Source organism: Staurois parvus, unplaced genomic scaffold, assembly GCF_062004578.1.
Source record: "Staurois parvus isolate SC_StPar_1 unplaced genomic scaffold, SC_StPar_1.0 ptg000750l, whole genome shotgun sequence".
NCBI classification, from domain to species: Eukaryota; Metazoa; Chordata; class Amphibia; order Anura; family Ranidae; genus Staurois; species Staurois parvus.
Genome location: NW_028318546.1, coordinates 2,421,289 through 2,436,655, shown reverse-complemented (window position 1 = coordinate 2,436,655; position 15,367 = coordinate 2,421,289). Strand labels below are relative to the sequence as shown.

Genomic DNA, 15,367 nt, shown 5'->3' with positions numbered 1-15,367 from the left:
GAAAAAGGTACCAGGGGCATCTCATTGGGCCCCCTACTGACCCCGGGCCCTCGGGCAGTGCCCGAGTTTCCAAATGGTCAGTTCATCCCTGATTATGGCAGATTGGCCTATTACTATATTTAGGCACAATCTGGTTACTGCATGGCTGATTGTGTTAATATTAAACAATTAAAACATATGAAGACAATATGAGCTTTATTCTCAGTGTTCCCTTAAGTCTATTTGCTAGTGAATATGAATGTTTTTATGATGGTAATATCTCTCAAGTTTTTATGTACTTTTTCTACATGTACATTAATTACAACGTACCATAGGTTCCAAACTGAATTGAAATGTTCTTCTAATTAGTTTCTTGTTCACAATTGTATTTTTATACAGCACTGAAGTGTCCACAAAACAGCCACTACGAGGTCTGTGGAACGGCCTGTCCATCTACTTGCGTCAAACCAGGATTACCAATAAACTGTCATCTCCCCTGTACAGAATCCTGTGTCTGTGATCCTGGCTATGTCCTGTATGATAAGAGATGTGTCCAAAGCCACCAATGTGGATGCTGGGATAGTGACAAGCATTATCCTGTAGGCTCAGAGTTCTGGACTGATGATACCTGCTCCAAAAAATGCAGATGTCCCTCTGCTGGAGGCAGTTTAGTTTGCACCTCTGCTTCATGTCCACCTGGAAAATACTGCGGTATAACAAATGGAGTTCCTGGCTGCTTTGATCTCACATTTGGTAACTGTGTAACTTGGGGGGATCCCCATTATGACACCTTTGATAAGGAAGTTCATCATTTTATGGGAATATGCACATATACTCTTTCCAAGCTTTGTACCAATTCCACATCTCTGCCATATTTTAACATTGAAGCAAAAAATGAGCATCGTCATGGGATTACAACAGTATCATATATACAGAAAGTTATGGTGGATGTTTTTGACCATAAAATAACCATTGTTAAAGCTGAGCCTAGTCGAGTTCTGGTAGGTTTTTGGAACATTCTAAAATTGCATTTATAATAATTCTAAAGTTGCATTTAGCTGTTTCATTGTAACATGCACATTTATCATTAACAGGTGGATGGTATCTGGAGAAATCTTCCAGTCACCTTGGTCAATGGATCTTTAACAGTAAAACAAAGTGGTCGATATGTTATTGTTGAGACGGATTTCCATCTCACAGTGTCTTATGACACTGATCACACAGTAGACGTGAAGGTCCCAACTGATTATTTCAACCAAACCTGTGGAATGTGTGGCAACTTTAATGGCATCAGGCAGGATGACTATTTGATGCCCAATGGACACCTAGCTCAGAACTCAAATCAGTTGGGAGACAGCTGGAAGGTAGAAGTTGACGATCCATTATGTAACACAATTGTTCCTACACCTCCAACACCATGTCCACCAGAGACAGAGGAACTCTATTCAAACAATCAGTTCTGTGGTTTGTTAACCGGTAAAGATAGTCCTTTCAAGGCTTGTCACTCAGTAATCAATCCAGATCGCTTCTTTGACAGCTGTGTTTTCGATCTGTGTGCACTTGGTGCTGGCAGTTTATGTAAAGCATTGGAAGCTTACGCTGATACGTGTCTAAGAGCAGGAGTCACCCTTGCTTGGAGAAACTTTACTTTCTGTCGTAAGTAATGGTTTTGTTTTGTAAGTACTTTAATGTGGGAATAATCTTGTGCATCTTGGGTAAAGAGAAAAAAGATGTATTCTCTTATGGTAATTTCATGGGAAAATAACCTACACATTAAACAGGTACATATTAAACAGGCAGCAATGCTATTGTTCATACAGATCTTCAACCATTTTACACTGTACCTTGTTCAAGGTGACCCTACCAGGGGCTCAACAAAATTAGACAGGCACTAACCTGTTAAAAAATAAAATAGTTTCATACATACCTGTTCATCAGATTATAGGATAAAACTTCACCCTGTAGGAGAGCTTCCAGGCTGGTCGAATAGAAATGTTCCCACTAGCCACTAAGGGCTCCTCCTACTGACCCCCCTCGTAACAGCAAGAGACAGTATTGGCCTAAAGGCTGTCAGGAGGAACTGCAGCAGCCAGAGGCTGAGGACATACTTTTTGACATACCTATGTGGAATCACATGAACACTTTGAGCTCCCCTACAGAATGACATTTTAGAAAATGGACTCATGTAGAGGAGTGTAAAATGCTTTTTTATTCAGAGTTTAGTGCAAGTGCTTTGATAATTTTGTTGACTCTATTACAGCATCACTTGGATGTCAGTGCTAAGAAAAATGCTGAGCAGTTAATATTTATAAGCAAAGAAAGCTGATATATAGTTTACAAAACAACATAACTTATAGGTATTTGTTTTACTTTAAAGTTTTTTTTTGTAATCATATTATAGTATATGCCATTATTACTGTAAAGCCATTACTATGTGTGATGAGATTCCATAGGGAGACCTTTTAAAGAGTGTCACCCCGCTGATCTCCATTGTGCAACATACATATTTACAGAAAACACAATTTTAATACAATTTTCTCACGTTTTCCTTTGTGATTATGGAACCACAAAGCTCCAGCTCCTTAGGTGTAATGTGAAGGGCTAACAATAGGACTATATTCTATAGAGTAGGGAAGTCACTGGAGACTGTGCTTTGCAATGGAATATAGCCTAAACTTCTACTTTAAGGTCTCAGTAGTGATTCCCTAGTGATGCAATCAACAGTATGATCATTTACACATTAAGGGGAAAGCATATAGCAGATCTATCCACAGACTAAAATATTTAAAATTGAAATGGGGATGGATATAGCTTCAAAAGATCATTTGGTCTTTTTTTTGTGATCCATCTTCTATGAATGTTTTCAGAATAATACAATGTAATTGATAATAGTTTTCTGAATCAATAAGCACATTATTCTTATCCAAATGGGTTTGACAATTTTTATTACTACTTATAAAAATCATCAGCGTGCACTAAGTTCTTTTAGTTTTCCAAGCAGTCCCATGGTGTGCCATGGCTGTAATTATGACCTTTGATTAGCAAAGCCTTTTCTTTTGCCTTATTTTTTAGCTATTATATGATGTAGTTAATGGTTATCTGTCCTTGTTATTTAGCCATCCCATGTCCTGCCAACAGTCACTACAATCCTTGTGCCAGTGGTTGCCCAGCCACATGCCTAGACCAGAGTGCTCCGAGTGACTGCAATAGGCCTTGTACTGATGCTTGTGCATGCGATAATGGCTTTGTGCTCAGTGGACACACTTGTGTCCCTGTCAGTGAATGTGGGTGTTTTTATAATGGCCAGTACTATCAGGTAAGTGATGCTGTGTTATTTTATTAATGGTTATCATTTGATTCGTTTTTTAAATGTGGTCCAAAATGATGACGAAAATGAAACAATTATTTTTGTATTCAAGACATTCTTACTGATTTCTCATATGCTGACAACCAATGTATTTATTTAATAAAAATGCACACTGAGGGAATTATAAGCACTACCATTGCTAATTGCCTGACTTGCTGTAGCTGTAGTGCTAATTCAGTGCTGTAGAACAAGCATGCAATGAGTGAAGTCAGAACTCCTGATCTCCATGCTTGTTTTAAGTGCTTCAGAGCATAAAAAAACAGTGGATCCCACGGACAACCAGGCATTCAGCATTTTCAGAAAGAGAGGTCAGCAATAGTAGCTTGCATTTTCCTCTCCATAAAGGTTTCCTTACAGCGGTAGGATCGGGATTAAAAAACAATCCAAAGTGGTCCCCCCGCAGGCTCATCTGCTAGAATGCACAGTACGTGTCAATGGACGCAAACAGCAAGGCTCAGGAGTGGGCCTGCAAATGTGCCACCATAAACAGAGGCTTCCCATGATGGCACGTGCAGAGGAAGAGGAGCCTATAATGCAGGTGGGGGACACCAGAAGAAGAGGTCTTTTAGTCAGATTACTAGCATCTCATATAATGCTCCTATTACACTTATATGCATCCAGAAAACCGTATTTGATGTACTGTTAATTCCATTATTATCAACATTGGGAATGGATTATTCAATTCTATGTTTTAATTTTACAGAAAAATGAGATATTCTGGAAAGGGGAATGTGACAGTCGCTGTACATGTCAAGGAAACAATCTTGTGAGCTGTAAAGCTCAGACTTGTAATCCTGAAGAAGTTTGCAAAGTCCAAAATGGAATCAAGGCTTGTTTCCTTGCTGATACCTCCACCTGCCATATCTATGGTGATCCACACTACATAACATTTGATGGCAAATCATACCATTTCCAAGGAGCCTGTAATTATACAGCTGTGGAGACCTGTGGAAACACAAGTGTGTACTTCTCAATCACTACAAGAAATGAGCATAGAGGAAGCTTAATCTGGACAGCTATCAACTCAGTTGCAGTCAACTTCAATGATCTTAATATCATTCTGGGCAAATATAAAGTGGTTGAGGTAGGGTCTATAGTAAAACAAATGCATGATGTTTCCCTTAGCAATCAAATTAATATTATTTTTTCTTTTGATTTTTTTCCCACAGTTCATTTATAGTACTTTTCTCTTTAATCTTTAGATTAATGGACTCATTGTATCACTGCCTGTGAACCCAGCACCCGGCATCGTAATACACTTACGTAGTTCCTTTGTTGTTGTGCAGACTGACTTTGGTCTTGAAGTTAAGTTTAGTGGTGACCAGGAACTCTTTGTTAAAGTAAATGAGAACTTGAAAGGAAAACTTTGTGGACTCTGTGGCACATATAATGGTAACCAGCAAGATGACTTTCTGACACCCGAAAATGTACTTGCACCCACATCCAATGACTTTGCAAACAGCTGGCGTGTTCGTGATGACAATTGGGTGTAAGTATAATAAAAAAAAAGGGTTACCTTGATGATCATCCTAGATGTAGACTCAAGAGCTAGATCAGAAGACATTACTGATTACAAAATGCATCTATTTAAGGGGCCTTAGGGTTGAACAGATGCTCTTAGTTAATTTTTAATTGATACAAAAAGTAACAGAGGACTGCGAATTTTGCTTTTAATAAACAAATGTATGTTATAACACATCAAAGAAGATATTAATGCAAAGAGCTAACAAAGTTATTTTTTCAAATGTTTTAATCCAGCGTCAACAATGTGTTTTTAAACTGTGTATTAACCCTTACTTTGTAAAACAATACATTTAGCTTAAAATAGAAATGGAATATATTACAAATACTTATTTTTTTCTTTTGTGATCACATAAAATCTGAGTGGTTTGCAGGGGGGCCTGTCATAACATGTCTTGGCCATTGGAAGACAGGCAAGCTGTTCTCCCAGCGCAGTCAGCAAACTGACCACGCTGGCATGGATGTGCTCTCATGCCTTGTGTGGTCAGTTTGAAATAGGAAAAAAGGGGGACTGGCAGGAACACCAGGTATTTCACACAAAGAAATCAATACAAAGAGAACAGGATACTTTTTAACACAAGTACATGGTACAACAGACACATCTCAGAAATATGAAATGATAGGGTAACAAGGTAAAATGGTGTCTAATTGCAGCCAATCTAGTTTCCCTTTATACAGCATTTTATATTACGGAAAATATAAAAGTATGAAAACCAAATTCTGCTAATATCATCTTTGTAAGAATATATGAGACACATTGAATCATTCAATTATTTTCCTCTATAGATGTGAAGAAGATACTGTTGAGCCTTCACCATGTGATCCTGCTCAAGAGATGAATTATGAAGACAAATGTAAACTGATACTATCAGGCAATGGACCTTTCAAGGATTGTCATCCCCACATTCTTCCTCAAATATATTTTGAGAACTGTGTATATGACTTGTGTATGACTGGTGGAAATCGAGATCAGTTCTGCAATGCTTTAGAGGCCTATGCTGCCGCTTGTGAAAATGTTGGTATCCATGTTGGTGACTGGAGAGAGAACACCATCTGCCGTAAGTGAAAATGATCTGTTTTGTAAATGTAAATGTTTTCACATAGAAATATTCAAAATATAACTTGACTCTTTTATCGATTTATAAAATTAACAGGAATGACAAAAACCACTACAGCCATCATTCCATCCATGCCATGTGAATTATTTGCAAATCTACTTTAAAAGATATCTGAGTAAACCAATTGTTGTTTAGTTTAGGTAATATACCCTGTCACTCATCGTTTAGTATCATACCTGTTACCTAAAGAAGTATAGAAAAAGTATATGTGTGACTTCTGTAGGAACAGGCTCATAAATTTTGTTTTTAGCCTCCAAATATATAAATCTTTTCAAGATGGGTATGAGGTCTTAAGAAGTACTGGAACCTAATTGATCACATGACCTATTATTTTTAAATCAATAAAATTGTGACAATTTATCTATTATGAAGTACAGTATGTTAAAATGTGTTCTGTTTCAAAGGCCTTTAACTTCAACTCTCAACACATCAAACCCTTTGACACAGTGAGTGTATAAAACGAAAATATATACTGTGGTATATTTTGGTGGAAATACCTCTACCATCGTTAAATAAGGTTAAATCCAAAAAATTGATTTCATAGTAGTCATGCTGGAAGGAGAGTTGTATATTCAATGAATTATAGTTGAGGGTAGTGAAAAAATTATTCGATGTGAATTCGTCTCCTTCCCAAAGTAGCAGAATGTCGTCTATATAACGACGGTAAAGGATCAGTAAGAGTAATATGTGCGTTCTCCATGACTTTATGAAGATAAAGCCATTGGAGAACATGCTATAAAACATAACAGATTGTAAAACACACTTTGTATGTTATAAAATGACCTGCAGTGAATTAACCCACCTGGTGGTGTTGAGCCTGGAGTAACAGGTCTTATGGTAGTTGTTGTAGAAGTAGTTGAGGATGTTTCTAAAAGAGAAGGGAAAATGTATAGCTAAAGCCATTGTAAACTCAACTATAACTGCAGTGTTGCTCAGGTAAATGTATTAGAAAAATACCTGTACTATCCTGGACTATTCTGATTGTTGCTGAAAATATAGTAATGTACATTCAATTGAACACTCCAAGGACCTAATTGTCTTCTTTGGATATTTCTAACGTAAGTAGAACTATAGGCAACACGTTTTTCATTTTGGATGGGGCAAGGGAGGACCATAACCCCTGTCAGTATTTTTTCATCATCTGTGTCATATTGCAGAGATTTTCCTGTCCCATAACCAAACAGGAAGTGAGAGGAAATCCCTGCAAATTCAGGTAATTCCTGGGGGACCCCCAGGTCACCAGAACTAGTGTCCCCAATTGGAAGATTTCCCCTCCAGTACTTTTCTGGGGACTACCCAAAATTTGGGATTTTCTTTTAATTTCACTTTCATTGATAATGGTAAACAGGACAAATAGAGAGGGTACATCTCCTTAACGGGGCACATACAGCAATAAAACTTGACAAGCAATCTATTCCCCCTCCACTCTACCCAAAACTAAAAAAAAATGTTCCTTTAGTTATACTTTAAAGTAGTGTTGGGTACACCATACCCCACCTTTTACCTGAGCATCTACCGTTACTAAACTTAATTGTTGCTGCACTGTTATGCCCCCTGGGGGCATATCTGCCTATTTGGTAGGTTGTCTCCTGTGCTAAGGACTAGAAATAAACAGGACTAGCACTTCACTCCAGGTCCAGAGTGGAGCACATGGGCATATTTGTAAACTAGTATAAACCAGAATAAGAAAAGATAAAGAAAAAGAGCTTAACCAAAGAAGAGGTATGGGAAGAAATTAATGGAAATAAAAGAGGAATGGAAAAGGGGACTTACAGGGGAAGGGGAAAGGATAGAGTAGTAAAGTAAGGAACTTTGCAACTATATCCTTAAGAGTAAAATAAATACAATTATGTGCATTTAACATAGCAGGATTTTACCTCATTTTCCACACAGTTGCCCAATAAAACAGTGCATTGCGGTCCACTTGGAAGTCAGAGACATCCTGTAAGGATGTTATTCCACTGCACAGCTTGGTGCCATCTGCAAACACTGAAATAGTACTTTTAATCCAAAACCCTATATCATGTATAAATAAATTCAAAAGTAAGAGTCCCAGCACTGAACCTTGGGGTACTCCGCTAACAACTTTAGACTTTTCGGAGTATGAATCATTAATCACTACTCTCTGAATACGCCTTTTAAGCCAATTTTCTATCCATTTACAAACTGATTTTTCCAAGCCTGTAGACTTTACCTTACACATTAGCCATGTGTGGGGAACTGTGCCAAATGCCTTTGTGTATACTACATCCACAGCCACCCCTCTGTCCAAGGTTTTGTTCACCTCATCCATGCCAATCCAGTGATACTATGCCAATCATTAAAGAGCCCCTAAAAATTAGAAAAAATGGCTTTGAAATGACAGAGCTCAATTTTTTTAGAATCTCTGGGTGTATGCCATCCAGTCCAGGTGCCTTATTCACCTTTATTCTGTATAAATATTTCTGGATCATGTAAATTCTAAGCCATTGTGGATCATTTGGCTCTGTGTCAATATCATCCCCATTATGGACATGAGCTCCCCTTTTCGGTACATGAATAGAAGAAAGCAACACCACAGTGAGTTGTAGCAGCACATACAGTATGTAACCAAGCACACTTTCACATTTGACCCTTTGATTGCCCTCCATTAACCCTTTAATCACCCCTGTCACTCAGCCAGTGCCATTATAACAGTATACGTGTACAGCATTTATCACTGGTCACTGTATTTGTGCCACTAGCAACATCAGATAGCATCAGGGTCAGCTAGCATCCCTCCCAGCCAGGGGAATTCTCACTGAGAGAATTTGGCTCAGAATATCAACCTGTAGAAAGCAGCAACACTCTGACAGCAAGCTCAGATTATGGAGAACATGTTCCAGCTAAAGCCAAGGGTACCAGACCACAGGTTGCTGAGGTGCTAGAAACACATAATTATGGTCATATGCAGAAAAGTGGCGGTACTAGCTTTGCATTACCTTTTGGTGATCTCTCAAGCACCAGTGGCCTAGTATATCCTGGCCTTTTAGACACCAGCATTGCAGTAAGTCATGGTGAAATTGTGAGCACCAGAAGTGCAGTACAAGCTGGTGAGGTGGCTAGCAGGCTAGCAACAGAATGCAAACGCAGCCATCAAGAATTCAAGCACAGGCCTGTAGAGCCTATAATAGACTTCCAGTGGTGCTTACAAACCCTAATTGGCTGCCCCTAGATTCAGCAGCACTTGTTATCCCCCCAATTAATAGCCCAGCCTAGGGTTCAGGTGGAAACAGAGAACTTACCTTTTTTTAGCGGTTTTTCAAAGAAGACCTCTAAAATTGAACTGTGGACCAAACTAATGTTTATGCCGTACAATACTTCACTGCCAACCCAAATTCATACCTTGCCAGATCATTCAAGTGGAAACCTGTAACCGTTTCCAAATGTAAAATTTTTGGGGGCCTAACTCTGAACATGGGCATTACAAAAAATAATGAATTGCCATCATATTGGTTCACAGACCCGATTCATCATATGCTCGTGTTCTCTGTTGCAATGGCTAGGCATAGATATGAGCGTATAATGCGTTTCATGTATTTCAATGACAATACCCTCTGTCATCCTCGGGGTGACCCTGACAAGATTCATCCTCTCATAAATTACCTTTCCCAAAAATTTGCAAATGTGTATATGCCCCTACAAAACATCTGTGTAGACATGTTCCTAGTATATTTAACTGGCAAGCTTGCAATTAAACAATATCATCTCAGCAAGAGTGCCAGATATGGGGTCAAACTGTATAAGCTCTGTGAAAGGGGCACAGGCTATACATATTATTTTAGAATTTATGAGGGAAAATACACTCAGCTGGAGCCCCCCACTCCGGATGCCCAAACAACATGGGGAAAAGTGGCAAGATAGTAGGGGACTTGTTGTCACCCATGTTCCTAAAGGGGTGCCATTTGTAAGAGGACAACTTATTCAAAAATGTGCCAATTTTTCAACATTTATTTATTAAAGAAATTTGTTGCTGTGGCACCATGTGACCCAGACATTAGTAGTTTGGCAGAAACCCCTAAAGCTGGCCATACATATATTGTTTTTAGAGGACCTAAAATGCCAGGACAGTTCAAACACCCCACAAACAATGGCTTTTTGGGAAGTAGACATCCCAGGGTATTTACTGAGAGGTATGTTGAGTCTCTGGAAGATCTTATTTTTTGCCACAAGTTTTTTGGAAAATGAAAAAACATTTTTTTTACAGTTATCACTTTACTGAGATATTTCTCACATATGTCATGGGTATATTTGGGGATATGGGGGATACCACTTTCAGGGGCCCAAAATCCAATGACCACCTTCAGGCTTTCAAAGGGCTAACTTGCACATTTTATTTTCTGACTACCTATCACAGTTTTAAGGCTCTAAAATGCCAGGATATTACAAACACCCCCCCAAATGACCCCTTTTTGGAAAGCAGACACTCCAAGGTATTTGCTAAGAGGTATGATGACATCTTCTCAGATCTCATTTGTTGCCACATTTTTTTGGAAAACTAAGAAATAAAACAAACATTTTTTCTTTTCTTTTTTCATTTTTCAAAACCTTGCAACAAGAAATTACAAAGTTGCAAAATACTCATCTTGCTTCTTATCAAATACCTTAGAGTGTCTACTTTTCAAAAACGGGGGTGGGGTGTCTGAACTGTCCTGTGATAGGTAATCAGAAAGTGAAATGAGGAAATTATGCTCTTTGGGCCTGAAGGCAATCATTGGTTTTGGGCCCCTGTACTCACTGAATAGCAAAATAATGCTCTTGTCTTGAAGGGGGTAAAACCTTCTCGAGGTCAATAGGTTAAATCTTCAGTAAGAGCTATCTAGAGAGGAAACAAAGGCCCTTTGGGCTTAGATTATGCATGTTAACACAAATATATGACTTGATTTTCATGCATGTTTCTGAAATACTCTTCCAACCAGTCCATCCCCCACAGTTACTACCTTTTGTACCACTAGCCCCTCCCTCCTAGATTGTAAGCTCCAAGGAGCAGGGCCCTCCTATCCCTCTTGTATTAAACTGTATTGTTGCTGTATTGTCTCCCGTTATATTGTAAAGTGCTGAGCAAACTGTTGGTGCTATATAAATCCTGTATAATAATAATAATAATAATGATAAGATAAGAAAATAATGATTTTTTTTATTTACTTAAGCTATACCTGTATCTTTCTCTTTTCTTAGGAACATCTGCGACTACTTCTACAACTACAGCCACAAGACCTACCACTCCATTCTTGCCACCACCAGGTACATCAATTCACTGGCTGTCTTTTTTTAAGAACACACATCTCTAATGTAGAAAATAAGACTTTCATCAGTTACATGTCCATTTCGTAAAAAAATAAATAAATAAAGCACACTGCTCCAAAAAATTAAAGGAACACTTTGAAAACACATCAGATCTCAATGGGGAAAAATATCATGCTGGATATCTATACTGATATGGATTGGGTAATGTATTAGGAACATAAGGATGCTCTATCGTTTGATCGAAATGAAAATTATCAACTTACAGAGGACTGAATTCAAAGACACACCGAAAATCAAAGTGAAAAAATTATGCAACAGGCTAAAAATATAAAATATATAAAATGCAGAGCTACTCATAAACATAAAACATGAAAAAGTGTATACATCCACAAATAATACAGTGAAACACTGTCGAAGGGTCGAAGTTTTAAGGTGAGAGGCTTATCTAGACGGTGGTCGGATTGTCATCTGTCAGCAGTTATATCCACTGTCACACAATCAGCACGAGTGTCATCGTTCATGTTACAAAGTGTTATGATCCATGTTTATTGGACTTTTCGAGCACAGACCAGATGTTATAATTTGGTCTTCTATTGAGTGTGATTGCACTGTTTTTTGTTTACTTGTATGCACATTGATTACGTTTATGTTTCACTAATTTGGGGGTCTTTTTATATATATATATATATATATATATATATATGTGTATATATATTTATTATTTTCATACATGTGTTTTTCAAGAGATACATATCTGTTTGATGGTTTATTTCGAATAGATCACATGTATATGCATTAGTAGTGGATACACCTATTTACGTTTTTTCACCATCACTGTTTGTTTTGGCATATTTTTATCACACTTATTTGTGGTATTGCATTCAGTTGTTTTCGCATGATTCCACTTATTGATGTTAGCACTGAGTAATATTTCACCGATTTATACACAATGTTTCACTGTATTATTTGTGGATGTATACACTTTTTCATGTTTTATGTTTATGAGTAGCGCTGCATTTTATATATTTTATATTTTTATTTAGAGATCATGGGTATATGATTTAATGTCAGCAGCTTCTCGGCGATAGATAATGTTAGGCTAATTGGAGCGCAGGAGATTTACACCATTGATGCAACAGGCTAGTCCATTTTGCTGAAATTTCATTGCAGCAACTCAAAATGGTACTCAGTAGTTTGTATGGCCCCCATGTGCTTGTATGCATGCCTGACAATGCCGGGAAATGCTCCTAATGAGACGACAGATGGTGTCCTGGAGTATTTCCTCCCAGATCTGGACCAGGGCATCACTGAGCTTCTGGGGTGCAACCTGGTGGCGTCGGATGGACCAAAGCATGATATCCCAGAGGTGTTCTATTGGATTTAGGTCAGGCAAGCGTGGGGGGCATTCACTGGTATCAATTCCTTCATCCTGCAGGAACTACCTGCATACTCTCACCACATGAGGCCGGGTATTGTTGTGCACCAGGAGGAACCCAGAACCCACTGCACCAGCATAGGGTCTGACAATGGGTCCAAGGAATTCATCCCAATACCTAATGGCAGTCAGGGTGCCACTGTCTAGCATGTAGAGGTCTGTGCATCCCTCCATGGATATGCCTCCCCAGACCATCGCTGACCCACCACCAAAACGGTCAAGCTGAATGATGTTACAGGCAGCATAACATTCTTCACAGCTTCTCCAGACCATTTCACATCTATCACATGTGCTCAGGGTGAACCTACTCTCATCTCTGAAAAGCATAGGGTGCCAGTTGCCTGCCAATTTTGGTGTTCAATGGCAAATGCCTGTGGTGCCAGGCAGTGAGTACAGAACCCACTAGAGGATGTCAGGCCTTCAGTGGCCTCCATCTGTAAAACCATTCCTGTTTTGGGGGTTGTCTCATTGTTGCCCATCTAGTGCACCTGTTGTTAATTTCATTAACACCAAAGCAGCTGAAACTGATTAACAACCCCCTCTGCTACTTAACTGACCAGATCAATATCCCAGGAGTTTAATTGACTTGATGCTACACTCTGATTAAAAAGTGTTCCTTTAATTATTTTGAGCAGTGTACATATCAATGAGCACTTTTGTCTGCCAAAGGATTTGTATGTGGCAGTGGCTGTTCTTTCTCTGCTGCAGTTTACCAACACATACAGGTCTGCTCCCCACCCCCACTCTGTGACTGGAGATCTCTCTGACACCCTGCACTCTCCTCCTATCAACATTTTCTTTGCACTGCAGCACAGATGACTGGCTCTTTGAGATGCTTCCCCATCTCCCAATCTGAACTAGGACTGAAAGAGGTGCTTAAACGTCTTGCAAAAAAAACAAACTACATTTAAGAATGAATACAGAGCTGCAGTTAATTTGTGTTTTTTTTTTATATCTGCCAGCTTTAAAGCTGAACTTAAGCCATATCTACACAGTTGTACAAATTCTTCCACTGTACTGAATATGTTTATGCTAATTTCACTGCACACTGGTAACTTTTCACGGTGTGCATTAAAAACTGCAGCAAATCCACCTCATTTCTACCCTAAACGATGTCCAACATCATTTAGCTCTTTTAACCCCAGCTTTACTGAGCCTGGCCTATTCCTTTCATTAATTGGATTTAGGTTCTTGCAATCATGGAGGCATCACATATGGGCATTACTTAGGGTAGTTTGCTTTTGAATGTAGTCTGCCAAGGAATGCCAACTTCTACACTGAAATTCACCCATCAAAACAAATTGATATTGCAGATTCTTCTCAGGTGCCAGCACACTGTTTGCATCAGGGTTGAGGGTACCTCAGAGGAGTACTGAGGCAAGGTACTCTGATGTTTTTAGAAAGCTATGTCCAGCACTCTTTCTGACCCTTCTACCAACCATGATGTGCCTGCATTGCATAGAGAAGCACAGAAACCCAGTCATGATGATGCCACTGGATCTAAAATAAGGTATATATTGAAAATAAAAAGCCTCTATTTAAAAATGAATTAGCATATTTGGGATAGAGGAACAAGAGAAGGCAAATAGAAGATGATTAAACCTTAAACAGGACATTTCTAATATATATATAGGTGTCCTAGCGAGCGCACTTCAAAGCAGCTGAATGCACAAAAAAGGAACCAGAAAAACCTTTCTAAATATACAAATGGAAAATGAAAGTGCAGCGCTAAGATGAGTGGTAACAATATTATAACGTCTTATGCAAGAATGACTAAAAGGTGTAGCGTCCGATATGGTATAATAGGTGAACAGTCCAAAATGACATAATAGTAGGTGAACAGTCCAAAATGATAAATCGTGACTTTAATCAATACGAGCACTTAGAGATGAGCGAATCGAAGTAGCCGAAGTGGAATTCGAGTCGAATATCGGAAAAATTTCGATTCGCGCCGAATCCGAAAAATGGCCTAATTCGGACGCGCGAATCGAAATTTTTCCGAAAATGGCGGCTGACATGTGCGGCGACGGAGCGGGGATGTCTGGGAAGGCGCGCAGACAAGGCGCGCTGACCCATAATGCATTCCTCAACGACATGTGATCGCATCAGCCAATCAGCAGCCAGCCAGCTAGCACTGTGTAATGGTCGAGCTATAAATAGCGGCCATTTTGGAATTCTTCATTTGCCTGCAGTCATTGAACAGAGGCAGACCGCTCTGTATTAGGGACAGGGACAGAGTTAGGGCCACAGAAACGATACTTGGGGACAGAGAAACGATACTTAGGGACAGAGAACTATTACTCAGGGACACAGAATTGTTAATTAGGGCCACAGAATCGTTACTTAGGGACAAAGAAACGCTAGTTAGGGCCACAGAATTCATACTCAGGGACAGACAGAATTGTTACTGAGTGCCAGAGAATTGTTACTTAGGGCCACAGAAACGTTATTAGGGCCACAGAATTGTTACTCAGGGACAGACAGAATTGTTACTGAGTGCCAGAGAATTGTTACTTAGGGCCACAGAAACGTTATTAGGGCCACAGAATTGTTACTCAGGGACAGACAGAATTGTTACTGAGTGCCAGAGAAATGTTACTTAGGGCCACAGAAACTTTAGTTAGGGCCACAGAATTGTTACTCAGGGACAGACACAGAATTGTTACTGAGGGCCACAGAACT

General features: G+C 39.1%; 1 protein-coding gene across 1 annotated transcript in view; it reads left to right on the top strand.

Moving 5' to 3' along the window:
• The window catches only part of LOC149445024 (IgGFc-binding protein-like), a 175,704-nt gene that overhangs the window by 93,672 nt on the left and 66,665 nt on the right, over window positions 1-15,367 (top strand). The window contains exons 29-35 of the mRNA XM_089654314.1: window positions 379-980; window positions 1,074-1,635; window positions 3,096-3,295; window positions 4,050-4,430; window positions 4,549-4,835; window positions 5,654-5,925; window positions 11,182-11,247. Coding sequence (XP_089510440.1) covers window positions 379-980; window positions 1,074-1,635; window positions 3,096-3,295; window positions 4,050-4,430; window positions 4,549-4,835; window positions 5,654-5,925; window positions 11,182-11,247 — 2,370 coding nt within the window. The remainder of the gene's footprint in view (window positions 1-378; window positions 981-1,073; window positions 1,636-3,095; window positions 3,296-4,049; window positions 4,431-4,548; window positions 4,836-5,653; window positions 5,926-11,181; window positions 11,248-15,367) is intronic.